The sequence below is a fragment of the Macrobrachium rosenbergii genome, chromosome 24 (genome assembly GCF_040412425.1).
Source record: "Macrobrachium rosenbergii isolate ZJJX-2024 chromosome 24, ASM4041242v1, whole genome shotgun sequence".
NCBI classification, from domain to species: Eukaryota; Metazoa; Arthropoda; class Malacostraca; order Decapoda; family Palaemonidae; genus Macrobrachium; species Macrobrachium rosenbergii.
This window is the reverse complement of record NC_089764.1, coordinates 31,181,236-31,195,792: the sequence shown is the minus strand read 5'-3', so window position 1 is coordinate 31,195,792 and position 14,557 is coordinate 31,181,236. Positions and strand designations below refer to the sequence as shown.

Sequence of the window (14,557 nt, the reverse complement as noted above, 5' to 3'; positions counted from 1 at the left end):
TGCAACACATTTACGACTGCAAAGGGGTTGTTGGTTGTAGGAAACGGATAAAACGTTGCGTCCAGTGTTGCAGAAATTTGCACCGATCATTGCCAGCAGTTCCGAATGAAAAATGGAATGCAAGTTGATGAAACCCGTGACGAATCAGTTGAGCTCCTAAAACCTTCCGTCTCAGGCTAAAATGAATACAATGCGTGAAAGCAGAGACGGAAACAGGGGTCCTGGAATAGAAATGAATTTGAAATGTGCAAGGCAAAGGGTATGTGGTAAAAAAAAGGGCATCTGTGAACTCTACATACCACGCTACAGCAATTAAAATAATTTGTTTTTCGCCAAAGTATGGCGAGGATTAAGTTGGCCATTTATTTCCACATCAGACTGTGGTCGGCTTTGAGAGGTGTTAAAAATATACGTTGTATGTGGGACATGTTTGTTTAGAATTGGCATTATGTGAATACGTGGCGAAAAGATTTGCTTTGTAGTATCCAAATTCAGCTGTGTGTGTTTGTGTGTGTGAGAGAGAGAGAGAGAGAGAGAGAGAGAGAGAGAGAGAGAGAGAGAGAGAGAGAGAGAGAGAGGCTTCTGAGTTGACCTATCTGTTGTTAGTCGCAACTCGTTAATAGTCGGCTCATCCGATCATTTCTGGTCATCCTGAAAACGTGTTTCTCGCTGGATGGCGGCGCCTGGTATACGTATATGAGTCTGTCTAAACCGTAAAATGAGATAATCGTGGAGAATGATGAATAACCTTGTAATGATGAATAACTGGAGAATGAATGAACACATTCCCATTGGCATTTTCCGTTGCGACACGTGTCAATTGATCCTATCATCCTAATATCTTTCGTCATTAATGTTTACAGTCATTTGATCGGATCACATGCCTAATGATCTGTATATTGCGTGTCACGCCAACGCAAACTTCAATACGAGGTTGACATGGGAACTTCTGAATGCAAGCAGGAGGAGGAAGGTAGTTGCCAGAGGCACCCTATTACTGTGTTTGAGAAGCTTAAAAATACGATTTTATTTCTTTATCAAATGATTGCTGGTGCATTTAAGTGGTTAATTTAATGCTTTCGTTCGTTTAATCACAAAACAAGTAAGATATGCGCCGAAGTTTCTTCGGCGCAAACGAGTTTTCTGTACAGCGTATAATCAAGGCAATCGAAAATAGATCTATCTTTAGGTGGTCTCGGTATAATGCTGTGTGAGCCGCGGCCCATGAAGCTCTCAGCTGGCCGTGGTGGCCTGTGTTGTCACGTTGCCAGAAGAACGATTATGGCTAACTTTAACCTTAAATAAAATAGAATAAAAAACTACTGAGGCTAGAGGGCTGCAATTTGGTATGTTTGATGACTGGAGGGTGGATGATCAACATACCAATTTGTAGCCTTCTAACCTCAGTAGTTTTTAAGATATGAGTGCGGACAGAATAAAGTGCGGACGGACAGACAAAGCCGGCGCAATAGTTTTCTATTACAGAAAGCTAAATTGCACGCTATGATTTCAGTAGGAATAAAAAAAGAACTAGGAAAGTGCTCAATTATTCCTTTTTTTTTATTTATCAAGATAAGAGTCTTTCTCTTTTCCCCTAAGGCTTCACAAACTATTTATGCACTGTTGCCTAAATCTAATGAGGAGTGAATACCGAAATTCTTGTTCAGCCTCGGAAATAAATTCATCGATAACACGAAAACATGGAAGTTTATCTTTTCATCTGAGAAGCTACAATCCAATTGATTTATGTTTCTCATCGAAATGAAAGTTAATACATTTGTTTTGCTTAAACATTAGCTGAATCGAAGATGGATTAGCTGTGGGTGTGTGTCATTAGTGAATGAAAATATATTATTATACATCTCAAGAATAATACATTTATTTTACTTATACATTAGCTAAATCAAAGATGGATCAGCTGTTGGTGTGTGATTAGTGAATGAAGATATATTATTGTCGTAAGAATAATACATTTATTTTACTTATACATTAGCTAACTCAAAGATGGATTAGCTGGGGGGGGGCGGCGTGTTTCATTAATGATTGAAAATATATTATTATGTATTAAAAATAATACATTTATTTTACTTATACATTAGCTAAATCAAAGGTGGATTAGCAGGTGTGTGTCATTAGTGAATGAAAATATATTATTATGTATCAAAAATAATACATTTATTTTACTTATACATTAGCTAAATCAAAAATGCATTAGCTGGGGGCGTGTGTGTCATTATTGAATGAAAATATATTATTATGACTGGAGAAAAATACATTTATTTTACTTATACATTAGCTAAGTCAAAGATGGATTAGCTAGGGGAGGGGGGAAGGTTGTCATTAGTGAATGAAAATATATTATTATAAATCTTAAGAACTGAAAACATAGAACCTTTCCATACCTGACACAAAACATTGACGTTGAAAGTGTTGAACCCGAGGAGGTCGAGCCACACCAGGAAGAGGATGAAGAGGTACGTCACGTCCGCGATGGCCAGCGCCGCCAGGTAGTAGCTGGACGACCTCATCCGGAGACGCGTGTTGAGGAAGACGACGCACGACAGCAGGTTCCCCACGAAGCCCACCACGATGAGCAGGGGAATGTAATACGTGTTCAGCTGCCTGACGATCAGCCACTGCTCGTCCGTCAGGTTGTAGTGCTCGTAGTCGTAGTGGTAGTACGCCTCGTCGTCCGGACTCGGCTGCTCCTCGCTGGGGGGCGCGACGCTCGGGCAGGAGACGAGGACGATCTCGCCGCTCTCGTTCTTGAAGCGACATAAGGTCTCGCTCATGAGGACGTCTTCGGATATGTTTTCCTCCGTCGCTTTGAGCGGGATGCGCATCGTTGCCCTCGGGTGGGTCTTCTTCTTCTTCTTCTTCTTCTTCTTCTTCTTCTTCTTCTTCTTCTTCTTCTTCACGCGAGGCTGCAGTAGTTAGGGAAGCGGCGGCATGATGGGCTCCACTTTATCTTCGTGTGTTTTATAGCCCAGCGAACTGTGTACATAGTGGTCATCTTCACTGTTTGGTTGCTATAGTGGAGGTCGTCTAATATGACGGGGTTTTTCTATTATTTTATTAAGCAAGAGTCACCAGTAACAAAAACCACTTATTTAGCACTCTTCACTGTCATATTTATGCTTCTTCGATTTCTCATTCGAAATAACTGAAATTCTCGACCTGAAAAAAAGAGAGAAAAATGGTTTCATTTGGTAACTGACAATTTTAAGAAATAAAAATTAATGTTCATGTATAAAAAGTATTTATCAAACTTCAGGAAAATAATACCATATAGGATTAGACTTAAAAGACAACTAAGTCAAGTCTATCAATTTTAAGATATAAAAATTAATGTTCATGGATAAAGTATTTACCAAACTTTAGGAAAATAATACCATAAGGGGTTAGCCTTAAAAGGCAACTGAGTCAAGGCGTAATGCATAAAACTAAACGTCTATCATCATTTATTGTTTTTCACCAGAAACAGATAAAAAGAATGAATGAAATGAAAGAAAATTAGGAATAATGAAGCCATGACTTTTTACTTTTAAAACCGCTTTCGCGCGCAGAAGAAAGCCAGAACCGATTTTAAAAGGATTATGCTAATGTGGTCTTTTTTCGGCCGGAGACTCGAAGACTTAAAATGAAACCGTTTAAACATTTTATCTTTAGCATCAAGGGCTGTGCATTTATGAATTTTTTAAACCTTTTGGTATTAAATGTTGGTTGTGCTGAAGTCTAAGACAGTGGATCTTAACCTTTTTCAATGGCTGCGCCCATTTCGAATCAGTATTCAGTTCTAGCACCCCCTGAATTGCTGAAATTAAACAAAAAAAGCTAAAATACACAAAGTTGATATGATGTGTATTAGGGAATTAGGTGTAGGTTTATCTATAGCTCAGAGCACTGCTGTATCAAAAATAATAATAACAATAATAATAATAATAATAATAATAATAATAATAATAATAATAATAATAATAATTATAATAATAATAATTATTATTATTATTATTATTATTATTATTTATTTTATGTTATTTTATTTCATTTATTTTATTTTTTGCAGAAAAAAACATGCTTATATAAAAATATATTTTGCTGGTTCGGATTCCACAATAAGCCGTAGGCAACGTTGCTAGGTAACCAATTAGTTCTTAGCCACGTAAAATAAATCTAATCCTTCGGGCCAGCCCTAGGAGAGCTGTTAATCAACTCAGTGGTCTGGTTAAATATGATATACTTAACTTTAATTATTCATAGGGATCCTCGCACCCCTTAGGAACCGGCCTCGCACCCCCCAGGGGTGCGAACACCCCTGGTTAAGAACCACTGAACTCTAAGATAAGGAGTAACGCCACAGACAGAAAGTTTGCCACCGAACTGATTCAAAGACGGAAACTGTAAATTAACAGCCAAATAGCAAATTGTATTACTTAAACTTCTAACCAAATTAATGCAAATAATTCGCACCCAGTCAAAACAATTAACTGGTAATTTCATGAAAATGTAATTTGCCTCTTGAGTTTCTGAAGGGGACTGAAGAGGCTCTCCAAGGAAGCAGAAATTACATCATACTCAGTACCACGCAATTAGATTAGCCTGACGGTCGGCCATAATTGCAAGACAGAGAGCTTCTGTTGTAGATTCTCTCTCTCTCTCTCTCTCTCTCTCTCTCTCTCTCTCTCTCTCTCTCTCTCTCTCTCTCTCTACGAGTAGTTCTCTAATTCCTTGCAATTATAGAAAATATTTTAGAGACACTCAGAATAGCATGTTGTAATTATGACGACGACGAATATCGTCCTAAATGAGACATTTAGGTCAAATGTCACGCCTGATCTGGGTCAATCCCTACTAACTAAACACGTGTCGTAACAGATCTCGAAGAACTGGGTCAAGAGAAGGCATCATAGAATCGGGGGCGCCAGAAACCTTACTCTGACAAACTGCCGTAGGTCTTCATTTTTCCACGTTTGTCGTGAGGCCAATAACTTGCTGGAACTAATGTTTTGAAAGATGTTTCTGGTAGATGTTTTTGAGATTGTCTTCGTCGCAGTCGAGTTTTCTGTACAGCGTATAATCAGGGCCACCGATAATGGATCTATCTTTCGGTGGTCTCCGTGTAATGCTGTATGAGCCGCGGTCTATGAAACTTCAACCATGGCCCGGTGGTGGCCTGTCCTATGTCGTTGCTAGAAGCACGATTATGGCTAACTTTAACCTTAAATAAAATAAAAAATACTGAGGCTAGAGGGCTGCAATTTGGTATGTTTGATGATTTGAGGGTGGATGATCAACAAACCAATTTGCAGCTCTCTCGCCTCAGTAGTTTTTAAGATCTGAGGGCGGACAGAAAAAAAAGTGCGGACTGACAGACGAACCCGGCACAATAGTTTTACAGAAAACTAAAAATCAGAAGAAAGCAGAAATATGAAATGGATAATTACGATGAAATACAAAATGGGAAAACGCAGAGATGGCGTATTCTGGTAATTTAGGAAGGAAATACGAGGGAGCTTAAACCATCTGGGAATTCTAATTGCATCTGTGTTCATATCGCAAATGTGATTTACGTTACATACTCAGGGATCAATATATCAGTATTGGCTGATGAGCCTAAAACCTGGTTGAGTAATTGAAGTCCAAATGTTGTGGCGCTGTTAACAAGAATTTTAGTCTGATATTACACGTCAAATCATTTCAGTAGCACTTGTCAGCCGAGATGTATGTAAACAACGATATGTCAGAACTTTATTTATTTATCTATACTGGTTTGTTTATTTCTCTAATTAATTTTTTTCTTACAAAGTCTGTACTTGACGTCAGTTATACAAGGACCATCAATGCTGTTCTCTCCACTCGGGAGACCTGTCTGAATTGATAAATATTATCTAGGTAATAATTCAACATTTCAGTGTGTCTCCAGGTTAGTTGTGTACTCATTAAGGAAAGACTTTTTTTATATAATTTTATTAAATCGCTCATTGCCACGAAAGCTCCTAAATTATTATTTGAATCAACTTTGCACTTATTTTTCAGGTTATATTTATGTATATATATATGTATGTATGTATATATATAGGTATATATGTATTTATTTTTATGTATGTATGTATATATACATATATATATATATATATATATATATATATATATATATATATATATATATATATATATATATATATATATATAAATAATGTAAATATGTGTTAACTCCTTTAGCAGAAACTGAAAACTTGTTTAGAGATTTTGAGCCAAATGAACAACTAATACATTGAATAATATTTGGTTTGTACCGTATTACCGCCCCATGAAAGCACACAAAAAAAAAACTTAAAATCTCAGGTTTTATCCAATATAAGACTTGAATTCAGAGGGATTATCAATAATTCCTCAAACCGAGACTTAACAGAAAATCAACATGCGTAAGGAAACGTAAAACTTCCATAAACAAACTCTGTTTAGATCTTATTATCAGGCTTCGTGTTTGCCTGAGGTTAACTTCATCTTTAAGTGCAACGATGCAGAGAGTTCTAATAAGATTATTTTAAGGTCCGGCCAGACCCCTCTGCAAGTAACTGGTTGAAGGATCAAGAATAAGGATATTTGCAAGTATAGGGATGTTTGGAGCCTTGGTAGCCTATGTATGCTTTTAAAGCTGATATGGCAACGGGTTGTTTGTAGGCAGCTTACAAGGAATGTAATATATATATATATATATAAAAAAAACATATATATATATATATATATATATATATATATATATATATAAAATGTGTGTGTGTGTGTGTTTGTATATATATATACATATATACAATATAATACGTGAATTCAGATAGGGTCATTGGTATTTATTTGCCGACGCGTTTCGTAACACTTTGTTACATCATCAAGGCTAAAAAGAAAATTTACAAATTAAAATACATGGAATAAAACTAAGAAGTCTCAACATGCGTATATAAATATAAACTAAAACAAGACAGTTCATAAAAGCACCTGCTAGACTAAAAGGTTGAAGACTGAATGACTGACCAGCTCAAGCCAGATACAACTGAACAGAGGTGGTGTGTTGAGTTCAACTTAGGAATCTGTTTTAGAATAACGATTCCAAAATTAGCAGTTCGTGTGGATGACTTGTTTGGCAAAACAGAGAAGTCAGAATAATCAATACTTTATTACATATATTTGAATGATTTCTGATATTAGAAAATTCTGGATTGGACAATCTGCAACCAGTACGGTGACTAACACCTTTATGTGAATCTGCTCTGACCCTCAGCAATCGCTTAGTCGATCCCACATAAGTCCCCAAATTACATCTGGGGAAGTATATTTATATACGACTGACGATTATTTTGGGCAGATTCTATCCGGACCCTATTGTAAGTGGATTTTTGGTATTAAAATGACTTGCAACATGTTAAAATGTTTTTCTATTGCAGACTTCAGATTACTTCTAAATTTATCGTCTAGGGCGTATGGGATGCTGCATAGAGTTTCTTCCGTGGTACTGTACTTATAACAGCCAGTGAGATAGTTTCTTATTTAAGAAATTCTTGCAGTGTTTGAAAACATGAGATGAAACCAATTAAGTAAAATATTTGTGGAAAATTATGATTGTCCCAAGAAGAGGTTAGAGTATAAGTATTGAATTTAGGGATGTTTGACCAGTAAAAGTCTTTTTCTAAAAACGGAAGTGTTAAAACTGTCATTATGTCGGAACACCAAAACATCCAAGAATGGTAATTGATTATTGTCCTCTCTTTCTAATGTAAACTTAATATTCGGATGTTGTTAATGTACGAGAGGAACTGATCAGCATGAAAAGCTGATTTGAAAAGAACGAAGGTGTCATCGACAAACCGTTTATATAAGGATAAAAGCTAGGGGGCATCGACTAAGCGATTGCTGAGGGTCAGAGCAGATTCACATAAAGGTGTTAGTCACCGTATGCAGATTGTCCAATATTTTCTAATATCAGAAATCATTCAAATATATGTAATACAATATGATTATTCTGACTTCTCTGTTTTGGGCCAAACAAGTCATCCACACGAATGCTAATTTGGAATCGTTATTCATAAAACAGCTAGTGTTGTGTTCAGTTGTATCTGGTGAGTGTTTGTTTCTTTCCTTTTTTCCCTTTTAGTCATTAGTCTTCAACCTTTTAGTCTAGCAGGTACATACTGTCATACATTTATATAGCATGTTGAGACTCTCTTGAAGTCGTTAGTTTTATACATGTATTTTAATTTGTAAATTTTCTTTTTAGCCTTGACATAACAAAGTGTTACGAAAACGTCGGCAAATAAATACCATCTACAGATATCTCCTTGTCATATGAGATATGCTGTGGCCTGCTTATAATACTTCTGTTTTATATATATATATATATATATATATATATATATATATATATATATATATATATATATATATATATATCATTACATTCCCAGTGTTTAAAAAAATACGATCATGAGAAAGGAACTCCTAAATTATGAATAAAGGCCTATTCCTTTGATACTTATAAATTACGTGTTATTATTATTATTATTATTATTATTATTATTATTATTATTATTATTATTATTATTATTATTATTATTATTATTATTATTTTTATTATTATAAGATGGATGCATCGTGCGAATTTTCTCAATTTTCCTTATGACTTTCTTCTCTTGCGCGCTGATATTGGTCAACAACTGGCCAATGTTCATATTTTGGCGAATATAAATAGAGTTTTTCAGTAGTTTTATCCCCTGTGGAAGTGCAGGGTAGTGAAATTAGGTGCGGTAATTCCGTAGACTTTCCGGTAAATCTTTTTGGAGTTTCGTCTTGACCAGCAGATGGATCCCGGATGTTTTGGTAAAGACTAAACTGCGTAAGGATCTGTCGGAAAGTCTACGGATTTACCGCACCATATTTCACTACTCTGTATTTCCACAATGAATAAAACGGCTATGTAACTCTGTTCATATTCGCCAAAATATGAACATTAGTTAGTTGTTGACCAATATTATCATGCAAGAGAACTGAGTCATAAGAAAAATTGAGAAAACTCAATATGAGATCTGTTCGTTCAATGCAGCCATCCTTTTTAACAAGACATTCTTAAGAGAGGGTCTGCTACCTTCCAATTATTATTATTATTATTATTATTATTATTATTATTATTATTATTATTATTATTATAGATCAGTGAAGAACCATCTCGTTCAGTTCAGTTCAGTTCTCGATACATTAGAAATGCAATTAAAACGTTTAGTATATTTCATTCACAAAGCTTAAGAGTTTTATTTAGCATTTCTGACAATGTAGCAAGACTTGATAAACAAAAAAGTATTTTAAGTACTATTATTATTTGTTTTTGTCAATGACAGTTGATAGTATGGGGTTCCGGGTTGCATCCTGCCTCCTTTATATTATTATTATTATTATTATTATTATTATTATTATTATTATTATTATTATTATTATTATTATTTTGTAGCTGAGGATTCAGAATGAAGAGAATAAGCCAGATAGAAACAGATTCCAATTTTCATTTTCTTTCATTCTGAATCAAAACTCTCATTATTTTTTCAAGTAATTGTGCTTAGTATATTGACAATTACTAGAAATAGCTATCATAATTGTCATTCACCAATATCCAACGATGTATGACGCTGACCTCTTTCAATGCCCTACTTTATAAGGTCATAGTTCATAAGGAAAGTCAATATTGTTGCATTTTTTAAGAAACTATGATAATTAAAACTGTCTGTCAGGAGTGATGATAATTAAAAATTCTTGGGCAGTTTTTTTTTTTATTATAGAGCAATTTTTTTTTACCTCGGAGCACTTCCGGAACCTTATCATTTTCACGGTAATATTAATTTATTTTGTCGTTAGTTTGAGGAATTAAATATTTAATATAGTCTGTGTCTTCCATCCGTTGAACAAAATGTTTAATCTGTAAAATGCAATTATGCTACGTGTCATTGTCAAGTGCTAGGATGTATTTCTCAAATGAAATGCTGTTGGAATATACTTATTATTATTATTATTATTATTATTATTATTATTATTATTATTATTATTATTATTATTATTATTATTATTATTATGAATAGGTAGTAGGCCCTCTTTTATGCTTGTAATAAGCTAGAAAGATCAATTATTAGAGAAATAGAGAAAACTCTAAACAAACTGAATGCCGCTGATGCAGCTATCACCTTCAACACCATATTATTATTATTATTATTATTATTATTATTATTATTATTATTATTATTATTATTATTATTATTATTATTATTATTATTATTATTAGGTAGTAGGCCCTCTTTTATACTTTAGTAAGCTAGAAAGATCAATTATTTAGAGAAAATTGAATGCCGCTGATGCAGCTATCACCTTCAACACCATATTATTATTATTATTATTATTATTATTATTATTATTATTATTATTATTATTATTATTATTATTATTAAGTATCCCTAAAAAATAGTATTAACAGGGACAGTTTAGATGGCATAAGCAAACAAAGTAGAAGCAGACCATAATAGATTTTCCACACCTTGAGCTCATCAACTCTACTTTGGCTACTCTGCCGTGATGGTTAAAGCTGGATTAGAGTCATTTACAAACGTTGCCAAACTTATTCTAATGCGAAATGTAACGAGAAAAGGAAAGCTACTTGATGACTAGATTGAACAAAATGATTCTCGAAGGAGCAACTTGTGATTGCTTTACGCGGGTTCTAGTAGTTATTGCCTGCAACAATTCTTCGCTTATAATAAAGGGGAACGTGGCAACGCCTAGTTATAATAAATGGAAACGTGGCAGACACGTTGCCAAATCTCGGATCGCTTATCTCACGTCAAGGACGGGTATTTAATAACCTGCTAATATCATTAAGGAACCATAAAGCCTTTTTTTCAATCAAGGATGATCAAAGGTACACAATGAAAGCCTGTCATATTCAAACACAGGAGAATTTTTGCTTTTCGGAATTGTTTAAATATCCCAGATTGAATTTTAGCTGCTTTAACCCTTTCCTTTATAACAAACAGGCAACGGAGAGTGTAGTTTCCCCTGTGAGTGAAAACTTCAACAATAAAATATGCTTCTTAGCACATTCCATCGTCTCAGAAACTCAAACATCAATACGAAAGTTCAGAGCTAGGAGACGGGGCATCTCAAATTGTTGGCTGTGAACACACTTCAGCCCTCACGGGAAGTTTGTTTCATTTGCCCCTTTTTGTATGTGTGTGTTTGTGTGTTTTGGGGAAGGGGGAGTGTGGGAGGAAGGAGGTAGGAGGGAAGGAAAAGGAGGGGGAGGATCACCTCAACCTGAGCTAATGAGTTGGTTGAAATCTTAGCTCGTGATAAATCTTATAAAGCCTTCCTTTGATTTGTTTTTTTTCCTGAGTGTTCGATTTGTTGCTCATCGTGTTCTTCACTCCCACATACTAGTCCCTCCTCTTTCCTCTCGGGCACAATATAAATAGCTCCTACAAATTAGCGAGGCACCAGCACCGAGCAACACGCAATCATTGGGAGTAATGAGGAATACACAGACGAAGTAGCTGCAGGGGCCATTATCGTTCTCTGGTGATTAGTGGAGGAAAACGTCATATTTTCTAATTAATTGCTAACTGATTCTCGTCGTTATTAATAAGTGCTCTCCATATAATTAGGGTGGCAGGGAACATCCTTGATTCCATTTTAAATTTGCTATATTCGTTGTAGGTAGATATATCCATACGTACATTCAAATATACATACATACATGTACACACACATACATAAGTATAATATATATATACATATATATATACATATATATATATATATTGTGTGTATGTATGTATATATATATATATGTGTGTGTGTGTGTGTGTGTGTGGCTGTGTGTATGTTTGTTGACAAACTTCAATGACATGAATCACTCAATCATTTCGTGCTGATTACAGGTAGAAATTAAACTTAGAGATCTGGACACACTAAATACTACAAAAAAATAGTTTAAATAATCAGTACCTCTGAGCTGTTGGATTCAAATTCTCAGCACGTGTGAACCTCATCGACTTCTAGGAAACTTGACAAGACAGTTTTATTTCCAGGTTTGTGTTTTGACTGAATATCCTAAATGGACTTCGTGAGTAGGACACTTGATCAGAGGGACGAGTACACTGTAATCTTACTTGATTACACGGTACCCATTTGAATACAATCTGTAAATTGAACCAGCGCAGACATGTGAAGACGTATACGTGAGTATCATCAACAGTTATGTGGGTATGAAGCTGCTTTTGCGTACAGATTTAATGGTAATATGAACTGGTAATATAATGACGTACAACAAACTCTCCTTGTATATATATTTGTGTATATATATATGCGTGTGTATAAATATGTGTGTGTCTATGTATATATATATATATATATATATATATATATATATATATATATATATATATATATATATATAAAACCTTCTCAACTTACACACACACATATTAATTTTTTCTTATTAGAAGCCAAAAGAGGATGTGAAAAGTTACATACACAAAAACACACACACACACACACACACACACATATATATATATATATATATATATATATATATATATATATATATATATATATATATATATACATATACATATACATATGTATATTTGTACGTATGCATGCACATGCATATGCAACTGTTTCCCACCCTCTTCTTTTGGCTTCTGGAATGAAAAGTCTAACAAGAAAACGAATGCGTCGTGTAACTTGAGGAGAAAGAAAAGCTTTTCTCCAAAAGGAAGGGAAACGATCCGTCCTGTGTTTCCTCTGAGACGCGAACCAACAAAAAGCGAGAGAAATTGAAGCCTCCCCTAAGGAGGAAAGCTCCACCAGGATTTCATTTAAGAGTTATTAAAGGATGACGAATTCTATTCGTAGACGCATTTTCCTTCGGCTTTGAGTTATTTTGAGAGGAGAGAGAGAGAGAGAGAGAGAGAGAGAGAGAGAGAGAGAGAGACATCTTTGGGATCCGGGAACACAGGAGAGAGAGAGAGAGAGAGAGAGAGAGAGAGAGAGAGAGAGAGAGAGAGACATCTTTGGGATCCGGGAACACAGGGGAGACAGACAGACAGAGAAATAGAGATTTCTTGGGGATCCTGGAACACAGGAGAGAGAGAGAGAGAGAGAGAGAGAGAGAGAGAGAGAGAGAGAGAGAGAGAGACAGACAGACAGACAGACAGACAGACATCTTTTTGAGATCCGGGAACACGAGAGAGAGAGAGAGAGAGAGAGAGAGAGAGAGACTTCTTGGGGATCCGGAAACACAAGAGAGAGAGAGAGAGAGAGAGAGAGAGAGACTTCTTGGGGATCCGGAAACACAAGAGAGAGAGAGAGAGAGAGAGACTGGGGATCCGGAACACAAGAGAGAGAGAGAGAGACTTCTTGGGGATCCGGAAACACAAGAGAGAGAGAGAGAGAGAGAGAGACTTCTGTGTAGTCATATTTTCTCACGTTATTCTTACATCCTCTTCAAAACACATCATTTGGGAAGATAAAAAAGAAATTAATATGCAAGATGTTAAGATAATATTGGTCGTAAATGTCCGGAGACGTTTCATCAAAAAGATTGATGTTTAAGATGTTGAGATGATGTAGACCTGAAAATAGAAAAAAACTAATATTCGGGAGACTGAGATAATGTAGATTCGTATCTATTTCCAGACCTACCTTTTGATTAAAAAAATAAGTTAGTATTCAGGACGTCGAGAAAATCTGGGTCAGATTCATAAAAAATGAGATCTGTCGATGGCTTCAGGTCATTTGTTTGTGGCTGAAAAAATCCAGTACTTTTATTCTTATAATTATTTCAAGTTATCCTTGAATTCATGTGGTTCCTGTTTTATCATTTAGTTTTCTGTAATAGGAAACTATTGTGCCGGCTTTGTCTGTCCGTCCGCAATTTTTCTGTCCGCCCTCAGATCTTAAAAACTACTGAGGCTAGAGAGCTGCAAATTGGTATGTTGATCATCTGCCCTGCAATCATCAAACATGCCAAATTGCAGCCCTCTAGCCTCAGTAGTTTTTATTTCATTGAGGTTTAAAGTTAGCCATGGTCGTGCTTCTGGCAACGCAACAACACAGGCCACCACGTGTCAGCTGAGAGTGTCATGGGCCGCTGCTCATACAGCATTATATCAAGACCACCGAAAGATAGATCTATTTTCGGTGGCCTTGATTATAAGCTCTACAGAAAACTCGATCACGCCGAAGAAACTTCGGCGCATATTCTACTTGTTTATTTTCGTGAATCGTGGAAACAGCTTCTGTTCCAGATTTTATCGCTTTTCAGCTATAAATCAACTCAGGAATCAAAAGCAAATGTCCTCAAGACATACAGCCAGGCAAACAGAAATGTTCATCACAGAACTATACATTTTCGAGAAGACAGACAAACTGGAATTGCATTTCGAGAGAGCGAGAGGAAGAACGCCATTTGGGAGCATGATAAAAATACACCCCATTATATCTGACGCCTTCAGACTTCATT

General features: G+C 35.5%; 1 protein-coding gene across 1 annotated transcript in view; it reads right to left on the bottom strand.

Annotated features, from left to right (window-relative positions):
- The window catches only part of LOC136851978 (thyrotropin-releasing hormone receptor-like), a 45,131-nt gene that overhangs the window by 16,610 nt on the left and 13,964 nt on the right, over window positions 1-14,557 (bottom strand). Inside the window, exon 2 of the mRNA XM_067126374.1 lies at window positions 2,403-3,177. Coding sequence (XP_066982475.1) covers window positions 2,403-2,843 — 441 coding nt within the window. The 5' untranslated portion in view covers window positions 2,844-3,177. The remainder of the gene's footprint in view (window positions 1-2,402; window positions 3,178-14,557) is intronic.